The 15,299-nt window shown below is 29.4% G+C and overlaps 1 protein-coding gene and 1 pseudogene across 4 annotated transcripts; one reads left to right on the top strand and one right to left on the bottom strand.

Annotated features, from left to right (window-relative positions):
- Positions 1-1,161: 1,161 nt before the first annotated feature.
- Positions 1,162-14,780, top strand: Tbp (TATA binding protein). Of its 4 annotated transcripts, none has more exons than XM_067358320.1 (6): positions 1,162-1,320; positions 8,860-9,167; positions 10,196-10,326; positions 10,420-10,663; positions 13,262-13,460; positions 14,532-14,780. In XM_067358320.1, exons 2-6 carry the CDS (start codon positions 8,904-8,906, stop codon positions 14,606-14,608), a joined length of 915 nt encoding a protein of 304 aa, XP_067214421.1. In that variant the 5' UTR covers positions 1,162-1,320; positions 8,860-8,903; the 3' UTR covers positions 14,609-14,780. The 4 variants fall into 4 exon arrangements, with proteins under 4 accessions (XP_067214421.1, XP_012215537.1, XP_012215536.1 ...); XM_012360114.2 differs by lacking the exon at positions 1,162-1,320 and adding an exon at positions 8,276-8,480 and having other exon boundaries at positions 8,846-9,167; XM_012360113.2 differs by lacking the exon at positions 1,162-1,320 and adding an exon at positions 8,276-8,480.
- Positions 2,217-4,775, bottom strand: LOC137000819 (uncharacterized; annotated as a pseudogene).
- Positions 14,781-15,299: the final 519 nt, after the last annotated feature.

Raw genomic sequence — 15,299 nt, forward strand, 5'->3', positions numbered from 1 at the left:
TATTAGTTTGCGCAAGCGCGATGTAAGTATCGTGCGACTTCCAGTGTGCATGGACATAGGAATATAGGGTCGGAGTGTAACGTCGCGAGAGGAAAATCACTGAAGGAAGGGGACGAGGTAAACTGTGCACATTTTTGATTGGCTACTATTTGACGCAAGTGCAGTTGGTCATTATTCGACGCAAAAATATTATGCAATTTGGGCAGATATAATGAGCATTTGAAGTTATATCAAGAAAAAACATTAATTAAAATTGTTATTTTAAATATATTTTGTGAATATAAAAAATGGTGCAGTGTTTTGTACAGTCTTGTAAAAATAGATCCGACTATCAAAATTGGAAACAAAGTAATAGCAGAAATAATGTAAAAATAACATTTCACAGGTATTGAAATTATTTATTCATATTAAAGTTAATATTATATGTTTAAAATAATATTATATATTTTATTTTAAGAGTATAAATTGTTAAAAATATTGTTTTTTTTTTTTAGTTTTTCCAAAGATCCTAAAACTCGTACATTGTGGTTAGATATTTTGGAAATAAATTCATCATCTATCCCAAGTACAGCTCGTATTTGCTCTGTCCACTTTGAAGAGAAATTCTTTGACAGAACATGTTTGATAACTCGACTTAGACGAAATGCATTACCTAAGGTACGTTCCACTTGGCGATCGCAACGCTTGTGGAATCATTTTATCTTTGTTTTTCATCGAAAGTTAAAAAAAGATAGATAATGTTCACGAGCGTTGCGATCACCAAGTGGAACTCAGCCCTAGTGTATAATAACAACAGCATACGTATAACGATAACCAATCAGATTCAGGCACAGTATCATGGCGGACCCCCCCGCATTTTGGCTTCACTCCCCTCGTCTATCAACTAAGTTTACGCTCCGTCCCTATATTCCTATGTCCATGCTCTCGCCTAAACTAGGACTTTAGACTCAGTCCCTCTATTCCTTAGTCCGTGAATGGAACGCATAAGCTGCTGCAACTCAAACTTGAGGTAGCTGATGCGTGTATTATGCATTGCAGGTGGTGGGGATCTAGGGAATTCTAAGCGCTGTTCATGCGCGCATTGAGTGAAACGGAACGTTTTCTATGTAATTCGTGCGCATAATGTGCGAAACGGAACGCAACCATAGACAAGGCCTCTCCACTGAAATCATGACGTCATCACTAGTAGGCCATTTATCTTTCAGTTTTCTAACGTAATCTTGTGTTTCATGCGACATTAACGTAAATTTTTTAATAGTGTAGTGTGTTTTGATAGGAATTTTTTGTTGTGGATAGTTGATGAATGCCTGTATTATTGAGGTAAGTCATAATTTTATTAATTTACCGAATTATGAACGTATTTAGAAAACTGACCATAATAGGTTAGATTTGGATCATACTTTTTTATTATTGAAATTATGTATTTCTTTTATAGCAATGCCTTTCAAATGTTGTGTGCCAAATTGTAACGGCAATTGCAAAAATGTTAATTATAAAAATTACGCATACACTCTCTAACATCCTTTTAAACAATTACACAAAAAGACAAAATGATATCATAAGAAGAAAAACAATGCCAGACTGCAAAAGAATGAAACCATAAACTAAAGCTGTTTTATTATTTTATTTAATAAAGTAATTTAAATTACTTTATTAAATATAATAATAGTAAATTCTATTATTATATTTAATATAATAATGGTTTAATATAATAATACTGATGACTCATTTTTGAAAGATGCGATTTCGGAACATAATAAAATCATATATGGTTGAATTCAGCGTAAAAAATGCTACAACTTTTGTCATTACAAAAATTTTGAAATTCGAAAAAATAATAACAAGGGGTAGGAGTAAATTAAAAAAAATTACATTTTTTTTTAATCCAACTACACAGTTATAAAGCCCATTACAAGCCGTACAACTTCTATTTGAAACATTTTTTTGTATCTTCTACGGTTTTGGCGATAGTTACACACAAAGAAAAAAACTGTTTTTTTTCAAAGGGGTGTTTTACCCCTTAAATTTGAGTTAGGGCCGCTATAAAAAAATACGTGTCTCCTCAAATTATGTATGTTTTACAACATATTTCAAGGAGAATCAAATCGGGAGGGGACACTTGTGAACGTTCCCTTGTCAGCAATAAAGAACAAACCTCATGTTAGCATAGAAATCGTTCAGATTTAGCGATTTCGTAGTAAACAAACTGTGACTCAGAGAAGTAATATTTTGTCATGATTTTTTAAAAATATATTCCTTATATAACTGCGCAACTTACAAGGAAAGGGACCCAAGTGTCCCCCTCCGATTTTGACGAGCTTTAAATATGTTGTAAAGTAGCTCAAAATAAGAGACACGTATTTTTTTTTATGTGCTTTCTCACACGTTTAGGGTTGAAACAACCCCTACAAGCTAAAACGGTTTTTTTGGTTTTGACTAAATATCGTCAAAACTGTAAGAGATATCAAAAAATGTTTCGAATAAAAGTTGCATGGTCTTTTATGAGCTTTATAACCGCGTAGCTCGATTTTTAAAAAATTTTATATTTTTTAATTTACCCTTACTCTTTCTTATTATTTTTACGAATTTCAAAATTTTTGTTATGACAAAAGTTGTAGCATTTTTTACGCTGAATACAACCATATATGATTTTATTATATTTCAAAATCGCATCTTTCAGAAATGAACTGTCAATGTCGCACTATATGCGTCGCGCTGCGATATATGCATATATATGCATAACGCATCGTTTGTGCCGCTTGTGTAATCGATGTTTGTCGTGCATGTGTAATTGATAAGACAAATAAAATTAGAAATAAAGATTAGCATGTTATGAAACATTCGGAAAAATGTTCTGATCAAAGAACAAAGTTCACTAAAGTTGTTGCCAAGGCATCTCCTCTATATTATACTTTTATAGTTATACTAGAACAATACAAGCGCGCGCTGCGCCCGTGCACTTATTATAATAATTTAATAATTATGAAATCTAAATATTTTAATAAAATTTTTAAAATTTTAAATAACCGTCAAAATAATCTTTGCTCTTAAACTATCAAACTGTCAGAATAATCGAGATAACCAATCAGCGTCGCGGATAAGCGTCAACAATACTTTTGACACATTCGAGTATCGATTTTTCATGCCTTTTTTAAGAGTGGATTATATCGAAAAAGAAATAAATAAATAAAAATCTTACAATTAAAATGCAATTTATTGTTTTTTAATGGTAATGCAAAAAAATCCAATTAATTTCAAGTTTTTCTATTAATCAATACTAGAAACATTTGTTTGTTTATTATTTTATTTCTTTTATAATAATATATGTCGAAACAATTACAACTTTACCTTCAACAATAACATACTACATATATTGAATATAATACATATATTAACATATATTAAAAACAGATGAATTTATGGAACAAACGTATCACAAAGGTGATGTTCGTGAAAAAAGTGATTTATACAAAGTGACTTTTTGCACCATGCGCAAGTAATTATTGCAGGTGCGCCACAAATATCGCATGTTGGTTTTGACTGTTTATGGAAACAAAATTCCACTGGTGTTTCGAATTCTTCGGGCTTATTTATTACGTACCCGCTTTTATACCATGCGTATTTGAATAAATTTCTGAATCTTGGCAATGAAAATTGAGTCAATGACTGTAATTTTAAAATGGTGTTTTTTGCATGCAGATTGACTTCCAGACCTAAAAGCATTACAGTATCAGAAAAGTGTCTAATAAAATTCTTCCACAAACGAAAACCATATACATCCAATGGTTGTATTTTTCCTGTTGTTCCAGCTGGTATAGTCAACAAAATAATATCTTCTGTGGATTCTGGTTTAGATTCTTGAATAATATTTGGACAATGACCAAAGTTTAGTCCATAAATCTAGTAGTAAAACAGATTTTGGACCTACATTTAGAAAAAGTACGTCTTGCAACCAAATTTTAAAATGATGCGCTGTTAATTTTCCGGATTTCGAAGCCGTAACAAAAATATTAGGTGCCTTAAACATTGTTTCTTGCACTCTGGGACCAAATGTTCCACTAACTTCTTTCAGTACAATAAAAAGAGGCGATAATAATCTACCATCGGCTGAAACAGTAGGTTGTATAGTATAGCTATGCGTAGTTGCCGATACGGATTGTACTGCAGATTCAATCTTTTTTGTTCCTTTATATGCCAATGTACGACCGGCATGAAGTTCTAATTGGAATCCACTTTGATCACTGTTGTAAATATTTTCAACTCCATATTCTATTATTTGATATTTAACGTTTTCAATAAATGTGTTACATTTTTCTTCAAAATCGACGTTAGACAATATAAATGTTTTTCTTATAAATTTTGTTATTTTACGAGATACAATATTATGTATTATTTTAAATTTTCGTATCCATCGCGATGAAGCTGTAAATTCTGGTACATTTAAATTTTCCTGTGCCCGAATAGCCCATCAAGCTAAATCAGCGTCGTGAACAATAATTCTATTTTCAAAAGCTGTATGAAAATTATTTAATGTATATTCCGAAATTTGTTTTAATTTTTCGAATCTACTGCCACCTTGATTCACTTGAATTTCCCATCGTCGTAATTGACGTAATGAATATACTTTCCGAAATCTTTGTTTTACTCCTTCTAATGTTCTTGGCCTTGTTATACTGCTTTTCCAAAATTCGACTGCATTTTTTTTATATTCATACGGAATACGTCCATCTGTAGTACATATAACTTTAGGATTTGCGTCCATAGCTCACCTTCTTCCTCTTTATCTCTTAGTTCGAATTGCTCTGCTGTTGGAATATCGTTATCGTTTTCATAATCTAAAGATTCTTCTACTTCCATTTTGTATCTCTCATCGCGCATTTCTTTCAGCATAGATTCTATTTTATGTGCCATTTCTCGTTCTTCAGATGTTATCGTATAACATCGTTATGCGTTATATATGCGTTATGCGTTATATATGCGTTATGCATATATATATGTTAAAATTAAATATTTCTCCTTATTTGTGTACAAAAAAATAATACTTGCTTTATAGTGAATTTGCTGTTCTTTTTTTGATGCTGTTTTATATATTGTTTTTTCGTAATCACTACAAGCGCACAACTTTAAAGCGTAATATGCACTGACGGGATATGACAACGCGCTGCGCTATAAATGCACTCGAAATGCGACTATAAAAGTGTAAAATAGAGGGGATGTTTTGGCAACAACTTTAGTGAACTTTGTTCTTTGATCAGAACATTTTTCCGAATGTTTCATAACATGCTAATCTTTATTTCTAATTTTATTTGTCTTATCAATTACACATGCACGACAAACATCGATTACACAAGCGGCACAAACGATGCGTTATGCATATATATGCATATATCGCAGCGCGACGCATATAGTGCGACATTGACAGCTTATTTCTGAAAGATGCGATTTCGAAATATAATAAAATCATATATGGTTGTATTCAGCGTAAAAAATGCTACAACTTTTGTCATAACAAAAATTTTGAAATTCGTAAAAATAATAAGAAGGGGTGAGGGTAAATTAAAAAATATAAAATTTTTTAAAAATCGAGCTACGCGGTTATAAAGCTCATAAAAGACCATGCAACTTTTATTCGAAACATTTTTTGATATCTCTTACAGTTTTGACGATATTCAGTCAAAACCAAAAAAACCGTTTTAGCTTGTAGGGGTTGTTTCAACCCTAAACGTGCGAGAAAGCACATAAAAAAAATACGTGTCTCTTATTTTGAGCTACTTTACAACATATTTAAAGCTCGTCAAAATCGGAGGGGGACACTTGGGTCCCTTTCCTTGTTAGTAAAGAGCCCAATTTTGGAATTTGGTCCTTAAAAATTAAAAAAAAATTAAAGTACACGTTTTTATAGCAAAAAATCTTTTAAAATTATTTTTCCAAAAAAATCGCTTTTTACTAAGTTGCGTATACTTTTTCTGACTATGAATATCATAATTGTTATACGTTTTTCTCCGTAATTATGGGCGGTATTCATAGTCCGTTCTTATATTCAAAATCGTCTTAAGCACGGACTTATATTCGCTCTCTTCGTCACACATAGATTGTGTCTGACGAAGAAAGCGAATATAAGTTCGTGCTTAAGACGCAAGATCTATAGAGAGAAGGTTACCTCAGGCAAACCGATTGTGGGCGAGGAACGATGAAGTAAGGGGGGAGCTAGAAACAGCTTGTTGGCAAGGGGCGACGAAGTAAGGAGGGAGCTAGAAACAGTTTGTAGGCGAGGGGCGACGAAGGAAGGGGAGAGCATGATGATCTCATCGACAAACAGTAGCTGTCTCTCTCTTTCAAAGTTCTTTTTTTTCTAACTGTTTCTAACTCTGTACGCATTAAATTTTATAATATTGCCAAAAAAAATCACAAGCACGTAGGTGATAAGAGGAAAGATGAGGATAATCAAAGAAGAGTTGCCAATAAATATAAAAAAATTATTAATTAATTTAACGCAATTCACAGATTAATACAACATAGATGTATTTTTATTATTATAGATACTTATAAAATTTTATAATCACAATGTTGCCGAATATTTAATGATCCCTAATATATACCCCATCATATTTGTTTTAAAGAATTATTTTAAGATTTCAACAGAAACATTTCAATAATATTTTATTAGCAAATATTTGAAAATTGTTAATACTTTGTAAATTTTATCACATAAATATTCACATTTGCAATGTTGAAACATATATTACAATTTCATTATTTAAGTTTGTATTATAATAAATTTGTGTATAATGCTTTTTATATTACCCTAGAATTGTACTTACATTTATGAATTTCACAGTTACAATTTCTTGACAATTTTTGAGGTTTTCACAATTAAATATAAAAAATAAATCTCTTTATAGTATTTCTTTTGTAAATAATGCATATAAACAGTAAATATTATTTTAAAAATAATTTTTAAATATGTACTATTTTTTCTTTTATTTTACTATTTTACAAATAATGTTTTTTGTGTATATCCCCAAATTATATTTTATTTTCATTGATATTACAGTCTAAATACGAGTACAAAGCAATTTGTATTACAAATGCATCTGTTGCAGCGATATTTAACATTATAAACGTTAAATATTTAGCGCTATAATTTGCAATATATGTAATTTATAGCGCCTTTCTAATTTACTTTTCAATTTTTATTACGCAATTTCCAGTGCTATCAATATTTTACAAAATAAAAGTATTTTTTTCGATAAAAACTCAAAGCATTTCTATATTAAAGGAGCGAGAGAGAAAACACTAAAGCGTGCGAGAGAGACAGCTACTGTTTGACGATGAGATCATCATTGCCCCTCTTGCCGCTCGCCTCGCTCAGCATTTGCCTTTCTTGCCGCTCGCCCCGCACAGCATTAGCCCCTCTTGCCCCTTGTCCCTCTTTGCGCATGAGGTAACCTTCTTTCTATAGATCTTACTTAAGACCACGGACTAAGGAATAGAGGGACGGTGCACAAGCTGTACCGGGGGAGCACGTTTGCGGCGGGGGGGGGGGGGCCGCCATATTCGTTTAGTAATCACCACACATAGAACTCATTATTTGCGTATATGTGAGAAATGAAAGTCAGATCCTGCGCACAATAAACAAAATAGGAAATAGAAATAGAAATAATTATTAAATATTAGAAATAAGAAATTGGAATTATTTATTTTAAAAATAAAAAGAATAGAAAAAATTAATGCATAAATTAAGAAATAAGATTGGAACTAATTAATATATTTTATTCTCTTGTTAGATGTAAAATAATTTCTCTTTTTAATATTAAATGTTTATTGCTATTTCTAATATTTTGTCTACTGTATGCAGAGCCTCAGAGTAATAAAAGTTAAAGTATTTTATAAAATTTATAATACAACAATAATAAAATCGCCTAATCTCTTTATGCTTGTCACTCGTTATGTCTAGTGGCACCACTACACGAGTGTAACCATGTCACAGACACAGAATCTCTGTGTGAGAATCGCTACATCAATATGGCGGAAAGCAGTCCCCCCCGCACGCTTGAGTTACCATCCCCTCTCGCCTAAACTAGGACTTTAGACTCAGTCCCTCTATTCCTTAGTCCGTGCTTAAGACGATCTTGAATATAAGAACGGACTATGAATACCGGCCTATGATCGAAATTTGTTTATTACGATTTCGAGCTTTACTTCTATTCCGACAGAGGTGCTAGTTTCACTCCTGTCGACCCTTAACATTGAATTGAGAGAGTTACACTACTATATATACTATGCCAGTGATTATGATTGTAAACAAAACAGTACACGTTTAAAAAAATAGTTAGCGAATTATTTAAATTTATTTTGATGAAACAAAATTTATATATATATATATATACATACATACGAAAAGAAGCTTCTTTATAACATTAATCTCTTCATATTTAATGTACCGTAATAATTTTGCTACGTGATAATTTTGAATAAAGGTAAATAAAGCTCATATATACAAATTATATGTTAAATAAATTTGGATTGTAGCAAAGTGAGTTTTTGATGTACAATAAGTTTAATATCAATAATGATATCAGAAATAGATGTTTAACGAAGCTACTTAGCTTAGTAAAACTAAATAAAGCTTAATAATCTGAGTATTGAATATTAAATATTGAAATGCGAAGAGCAACACAGTTTTATTTAAATAAATTCTTATGATTTGTAATTTGATCAAGTAAAAAATAAGCAGTTTTTAGAAATCAATAATGTTTTAGATCTATTACTGACGAAAGTAAACTATGAATTATTTCTACGATGCAATCATAACCTCAAGAAATTGATCATAATTTGAAATAAGATTTATTATTACAGATAGCATCAGTTGTGTACAAGGATTTTCTTATTAAACATTTAAGATGGATCAGATGCTTCCCAGTCCTGGATTTAGTATACCCAGCATTGGTACACCTTTGCATCAACCAGAAGAGGATCAACAAATTCTACCAAATGCCTTGCAACAGCAACAGCAATCACAACAATATCAGTTGCAACAATTACATTCAATGAGCCCTAACATGCAGAGTGGCATGTTAATGCTAACGCCACAGAAGACTATGCATACATATGCTCCAACTCCAACATTTGCGACACCACAAAGTCTTATGCAACCGCAAACACCGGTAATGCGATATTAATATATATGCCATGTTTTACAAAGAAAGTACTCGACATCAATATTTATACAATATTGAGATGAATTTTTTATTAATAATTAATTAATACTGTCCATTATTAAATTAAATTGAAAATTTTAATTGAAAATTTTAATTATAGGTTTTTAAAGAAAGAAGTATCAAAATTTTCATATTCTGACAATTTATATGTGCTTAAACTTTTTTACAAAGATTTATTTAATAAAGTAATTATATTTTGTGAAGCAATAATCATTAAAATTAATAAAATATTTAAAACAAAAATTAAAATTAATATTAAAACAAAATATGAATAAATTGACAAAATATAAATTTTTCAACAAGTTTTTTTCTTAGAAATCTATGGTCATCAGTATTCGAAAATTTTACAGTATTCTAGTAATTACTAATAATTGCAATAAAAATATTATTTACGATATTACGAGACAATGTAGAATTTTTTTAATTGGAATTATCAGTTCACACACATAATACAAATCTTCTGTATATTTTACATATTATATTGTTTCCAAAGATTAATACTTAACAATTTGTTTTTCGGAAACTCTAATACGCTAATACTTTAGTTTATAGCGAGTAAATCTGAATGCGCACACAATAAAACAGAATATATTCCGTCGGCAAAGTGTTAAGGAATGAAAATTCAAAAGAATTCAGAATTATATTTTCAATGGTTGTTAAATTATGAGTGCTTAGGAAATTGATTGACAATTATAAGCTTTATTACAATGTAAGAATTAATCCGACAAAATTTAAGCATCTAAATTTTGGTTTTTTTACGTTGATTTTTTTCTATAAATATTGATTTAATTGTTTTAATAAAAATTTGAGATGTAATTACTTTGACATTAAGATCTTTAAATTGAAAAGGATCAATGCTATGGAAAAATTTAAAAAATGTATAAAATTATTTACAAAATGTATTTTAAAATGCAATATTGTGTATTACATATTAACGTATTTTATGATTTTAATACTACTTTTTTATGTCTTAGCAAAATATGATGTCTCCAATAATACCTCAAAATAATCAGATAACGCCAGTATCGATAGGTCCTGCAACTCCTGGACCCATGACGCCAATGACACCAGCTTCTGCTGATCCTGGAATACTACCACAATTGCAGTAAGTTATAAAGAAATTAAGTATAGTATTATATTTTCTACTTTTTTTCTACTTTATTTCTTTACACATATACATATCTTTCTTTTATTTTAGAAACATTGTATCCACTGTCAATTTAAATTGTAAGCTTGAGTTGAAGAAAATAGCACTTCATGCTAGAAATGCTGAATATAATCCAAAAAGGTTTGCTGCTGTTATTATGCGAATAAGAGAGCCAAGAACTACTGCACTAATATTCAGTAGCGGCAAAATGGTCTGCACTGGCGCTAAGAGTGAAGGAGATTCGCGCCTTGCTGCTAGAAAGTACGCGAGAATTATTCAAAAGTTAGGTTTTCCTGTAAGTATCATCAAGTTGTGTTATCAAAACATAATGTAAGTTTTTGTCACTCCACAATTGATCAAAATTGAGCATTGTTTACAATTTATAAATAACTTAATCTTTTAAATCTTGATGATGCATATATGTGTCGTTTTAAAGGAAATACAATATTTTTTATTTATAGGATTTTTCCAAAATTTTACCTAATGGTAGGGATTGCTGAATTTGAATCTATGCTCAAAATTCAATATGGCAGATTTAATATAGCAAATGTAAATTTAAAAATTGCTTTTCTTTTATTCTCATCAAACTTTATTTTTATAAGTTTTTATGATTTTTTAATTAAAATTTGGCATCAAAATTTTAAAAAGAGGATATTATCTTTTATAAAATACAAAATAAGATTTATTGTATTCTGAAATTTTAACTTACATATTATATTTAAATTAACAATTAAAATACTAATAATTTTTTTCAATTTAATGATATTTTACGTTAGATTTTTTAAATTTATGAATTAAAAAATTATTTATTAATATATAAAGACTAGGCTCGTATGATATAAATCAAATTAATACAAATTGAAAGGCATCTCGAGCCATCGCTGGATGTTAGTGCAAGAATTATTAATATTTTTCATACAGAAAATTGATTCGTCTACTAGAGAGCCACTCGCGCTCTAATATTTTTTCTCTCGTTCTTCCTTCTTTCTAATAACTTCCTTTCTTTTCTTCATTTCGTATATTTAGATTCTCGAAAATGAGATCAATGTATGTAATTTTCGTACACTTTAGTATCTCGAATCCGAAATCATGTATACCAGAGGTCTGTTCTTTATAGCTGAACTGGCTGCACTAGTTCAGAGTTTATCTTTTTTCCTCTACATTGGAAGGAGAAAGAAGAACTCTGAACTAGTGCAAACAGTTCAGCTATAAAGAACAGACCTCAGGTCACACAAATGCCTTAACACATGAACTTGCACGGGTGTCAAGGCATATCGAGTCGGCGTGTTCCGACTCTACATATTTTTACATCATGATTATGGTTATGAACACAGCGGCAAAGCTGTTTTGACTGTTTCAAAGCAACTGGAGCAATTGATTGATATTATAAATATTAACCTTTATAAATATTAACCTTTATTTGTCAATTGCTCCAGTTGCTTTGAAATAGCCAAAATAGCATTGCCGTTATGTTCATAACCAGTCATGATGTAAAAATATGTAGAGTCGGAACACGCCGACTCGATATGCCTTGACACCTGTGCAACTTCATGCGTTAAGGCATTAGTGTGACCATGTACACTTTAATAATGTCTCTAGTAGACGAATCAATTTTCTGTATGAAAAATATTAATAATTCTTGCACTAACATCCAGCGATGGCTCGAAATGTCTTTCAATTTGTATTAATTTAAAAAATTTATATTTAGACTTTTAAATTAAAGATTCTGAATTATTTTTTCTGAAAATACATAATTTCATATAAAATATATTGAAATTGTTACATTAGGATTTAGAATTCCAACATAGAATTCCAACATGGAATTCCAATAGAATAGAATAGAATGGTTTATTAAATTAATCCCTTCTGGGTTATAATTTTTTACAATCGCACTTTTTCGCATCTTTTTTCTTTGTTAACTTATAACTATAATTAAAATTATCCTTATCGCATCTCGTCCTCCTTCTCTGCTAACAAAACCATATTGTCCGCGTATGCTAGCGTGTATATTTTCTTCCTTTCCAACTGTACTCTCCCCATTTTCCTTTTCTCATTCCTTCTTTTATATCAGCTGTCATATATTATATTAAACAGCATCGGGCTCAATAGACATCCCTGTCTCCAATTCTAATTCTTGATCTTGTCTCCCTGCGTTTCTTTTAATCAGTCCTTCCCTAATCCCTCTTTCTTTTATTAGTTACTGTATCAGTTTCCCTCTATCTATTGAGTCAAATGCCGCCTTTAGATCTATAAACAGCACTATTAGCTTTTTCTTTTTCTTCGATATAGTTTTCTGTTCACTAAATAATTTATTATATATGTATTGTCCACGGTATCCATCTCTTTCCTGAATCCCATCTGATTACATAGCAATATTTCTTTTGTCTCTATTTGTCACTACTTTCTTCGGTCCCAGTTTTTCGGTCAAAATCATCGGATGCACCTTGTATAGGGCAATCATTATCGTCATACCTTGTAATTCTTAACTTTTCTTTCTTTCTTTTAACTGTCGATATTATTCGATATTATTATTCTTTCTTTCCATTTTTTCAGTTATTCCTCCCCATTTTATATCCTTTCACAGACCTCTACCCATTCCTCTACCCCCTTCTATATTACCAAACTTCCCCTAGTATTCCATCTATTTCAATCGCTTTCTTATTCTTTCTTATCTTTTCTTATCCCTTGATTGCTCCCTTTATCTCCTTCTATATTTTAATTTAGTATCCAAAACCTAAAAACCTAACAAAAAAAATCAAATACATAAATTCTTTACATTTTAATTTTTTTATAGAAGTTTGATAACAAAATGTTTTTATTTCTTAGCAATTAAGGAATTAATAATAATAGTAAATATTGTCTCTTTTTTTGATATAATTATGATTTTATTTAGGCAAAGTTCTTAGATTTCAAAATCCAAAATATGGTTGGCAGCTGTGATGTAAAGTTTCCAATTAGATTGGAGGGTTTAGTACTCTCTCATGGACAATTCTCATCGTATGAACCAGAGCTATTTCCAGGTTTAATATATAGGATGGTCAAACCTCGAATTGTACTGCTCATATTTGTTTCAGGAAAAGTAGTATTAACTGGTGAGTATATATCCATTTTATATATGATTCTGTTCTATCATAGTGGTTTTACAATAAGACAAAAGTTTTTAAATGAAAACATTTACATACTATTTAACAATTTCAATCCTTTTTACAATTTTTAAACATGTATGATGTTTATGGTATATGACAAAAGTACAGGGAATTATATGTTTAGCTATTTAAGACTTATATGTATAAAACAATCTTTTTTGCTATGTCAAATGAGTCTTTAATAATAATATTTTAAATATATAATATTTTTTAAAATATTTTTTATAATAATATTGTCTTATTATACAAAATAAAAATAGCAATATTTATACATGAAATACATTAAAAAATAATATAAGAAATTGTTCAATTTTTAATGCATTAAATATATATTTCTCTCGAATGTATATGTCAAATTTCAAAACTTTCTAAATTTTAGTATGGACTCTTATGATAGAATTATGTTCTGTATAATAAATGCATATTAAACGTGCAGAAATGATATTTTCGTAAGTTTCTCTACGTCAGTCGAGGACACATATAGGATTATCTATACAGAATTATGTCAAAGTCTACTTAATTGATTTTAAAGATATTGGGGTATATTAAAGTTTAAAGATATTGAAGAACTGTTTAAAAATTCTAGATAAAGTTGCATTTAACAGTTGAATTCAGATGTAATTGTTTTATTCAAAAATATATACTTGTCATAAATATTGATAGTTTCACTTAAGTAAGTATTATATAAAAGTGATAAGAAAAAAAGATTCTAATGTATTACTTGCTAACTGTCTCATATATGCGGCAGAAAAAGATTTCTTAATGCATTTAAAGTTGTAAATTACTAAAAATTATTATTTTTTATATATTTTACTCCATTTTTGTCGCAATCTTATATATTTTATACCTTATATACTGTTAAGCAGAATACATTCAATATTGGGCTAAAATAAAAAAAAAATAGATTTTGATGTTCTTACTTTTAAATCTAGGATATAAACATTAATATTAACAAAAATATTATTTCTGTATTTGTATGTTTTGAGTTTAATACTTCGTGCTTTTATATGTTGCTAGGTGCAAAGGTTCGTAAGGAAATTTATGAAGCCTTCGACAACATCTACCCGATTCTGAAGAGCTTTAAAAAACAGTAATAATATCCGTATAATTCTGATTTGTTTTTACTATTGAGATCACTTGGGGCATATTGCAGTTCTTATATTGTAACACAGTCACATAAGCGAGTGAATATGTTTATACTATTGTTAAAGTCAGTTGTGTCAAACATTTTTTTGATTATCCAATATATAGAATATCTCAAGATTACTGAACGTTTTAATTCATTATTAATTTTTTTAAATGATCTTTAGAATTGAGTTTTTTTTAAACTTCTAATTTTTTAATACAAGTTTATTATAACTAGATTCGAAACGAGAGAATATAAATTAAACAGTTTGTTTGTATATCATTCACATTTGATTCCATAAATCAATAAAATATACATTAAGGAAAAAAAGGATAAATTCAAACAAATATTTTTTGCTTTTGCGATATGTTTTAGTAAACATGAAATGATATTAAACCAGTCCAACTTATTAACTGCATTATTTATTTGCTTTAGCGTTGTCACTATATATTATCACTATATATAGATCATCTATACATTAGTTAGGAATATAAAATTTAAAAAGGAATAAGAAAGAAAATAGGAATAGGAATATAAAATCATAAATTTCAATAAATTATGAAATTTATGATTTCATATTTTTAACAATAAATTAAATATGTCAATGAAATCAAATCATTTTATATAAATCTGTTAATATTACTGATGCATGTTTAACC

The sequence above is a fragment of the Linepithema humile genome, chromosome 6 (genome assembly GCF_040581485.1).
Source record: "Linepithema humile isolate Giens D197 chromosome 6, Lhum_UNIL_v1.0, whole genome shotgun sequence".
Taxonomy (NCBI): Eukaryota; Metazoa; Arthropoda; class Insecta; order Hymenoptera; family Formicidae; genus Linepithema; species Linepithema humile.

Bases quoted from the DNA above. Each gene is read 5' to 3' on its own strand.
- Tbp (XM_067358320.1), top strand. From the start codon at position 8,904: ATGGATCAGATGCTTCCCAGTCCTGGATTTAGTATACCCAGCATTGGT. The intron at 9,168-10,195 runs GTAATGCGATAT...TTTATGTCTTAG, and splicing joins TTATGCAACCGCAAACACCG to CAAAATATGATGTCTCCAAT. The intron at 10,664-13,261 runs GTAAGTATCATC...GATTTTATTTAG, and splicing joins TTCAAAAGTTAGGTTTTCCT to GCAAAGTTCTTAGATTTCAA.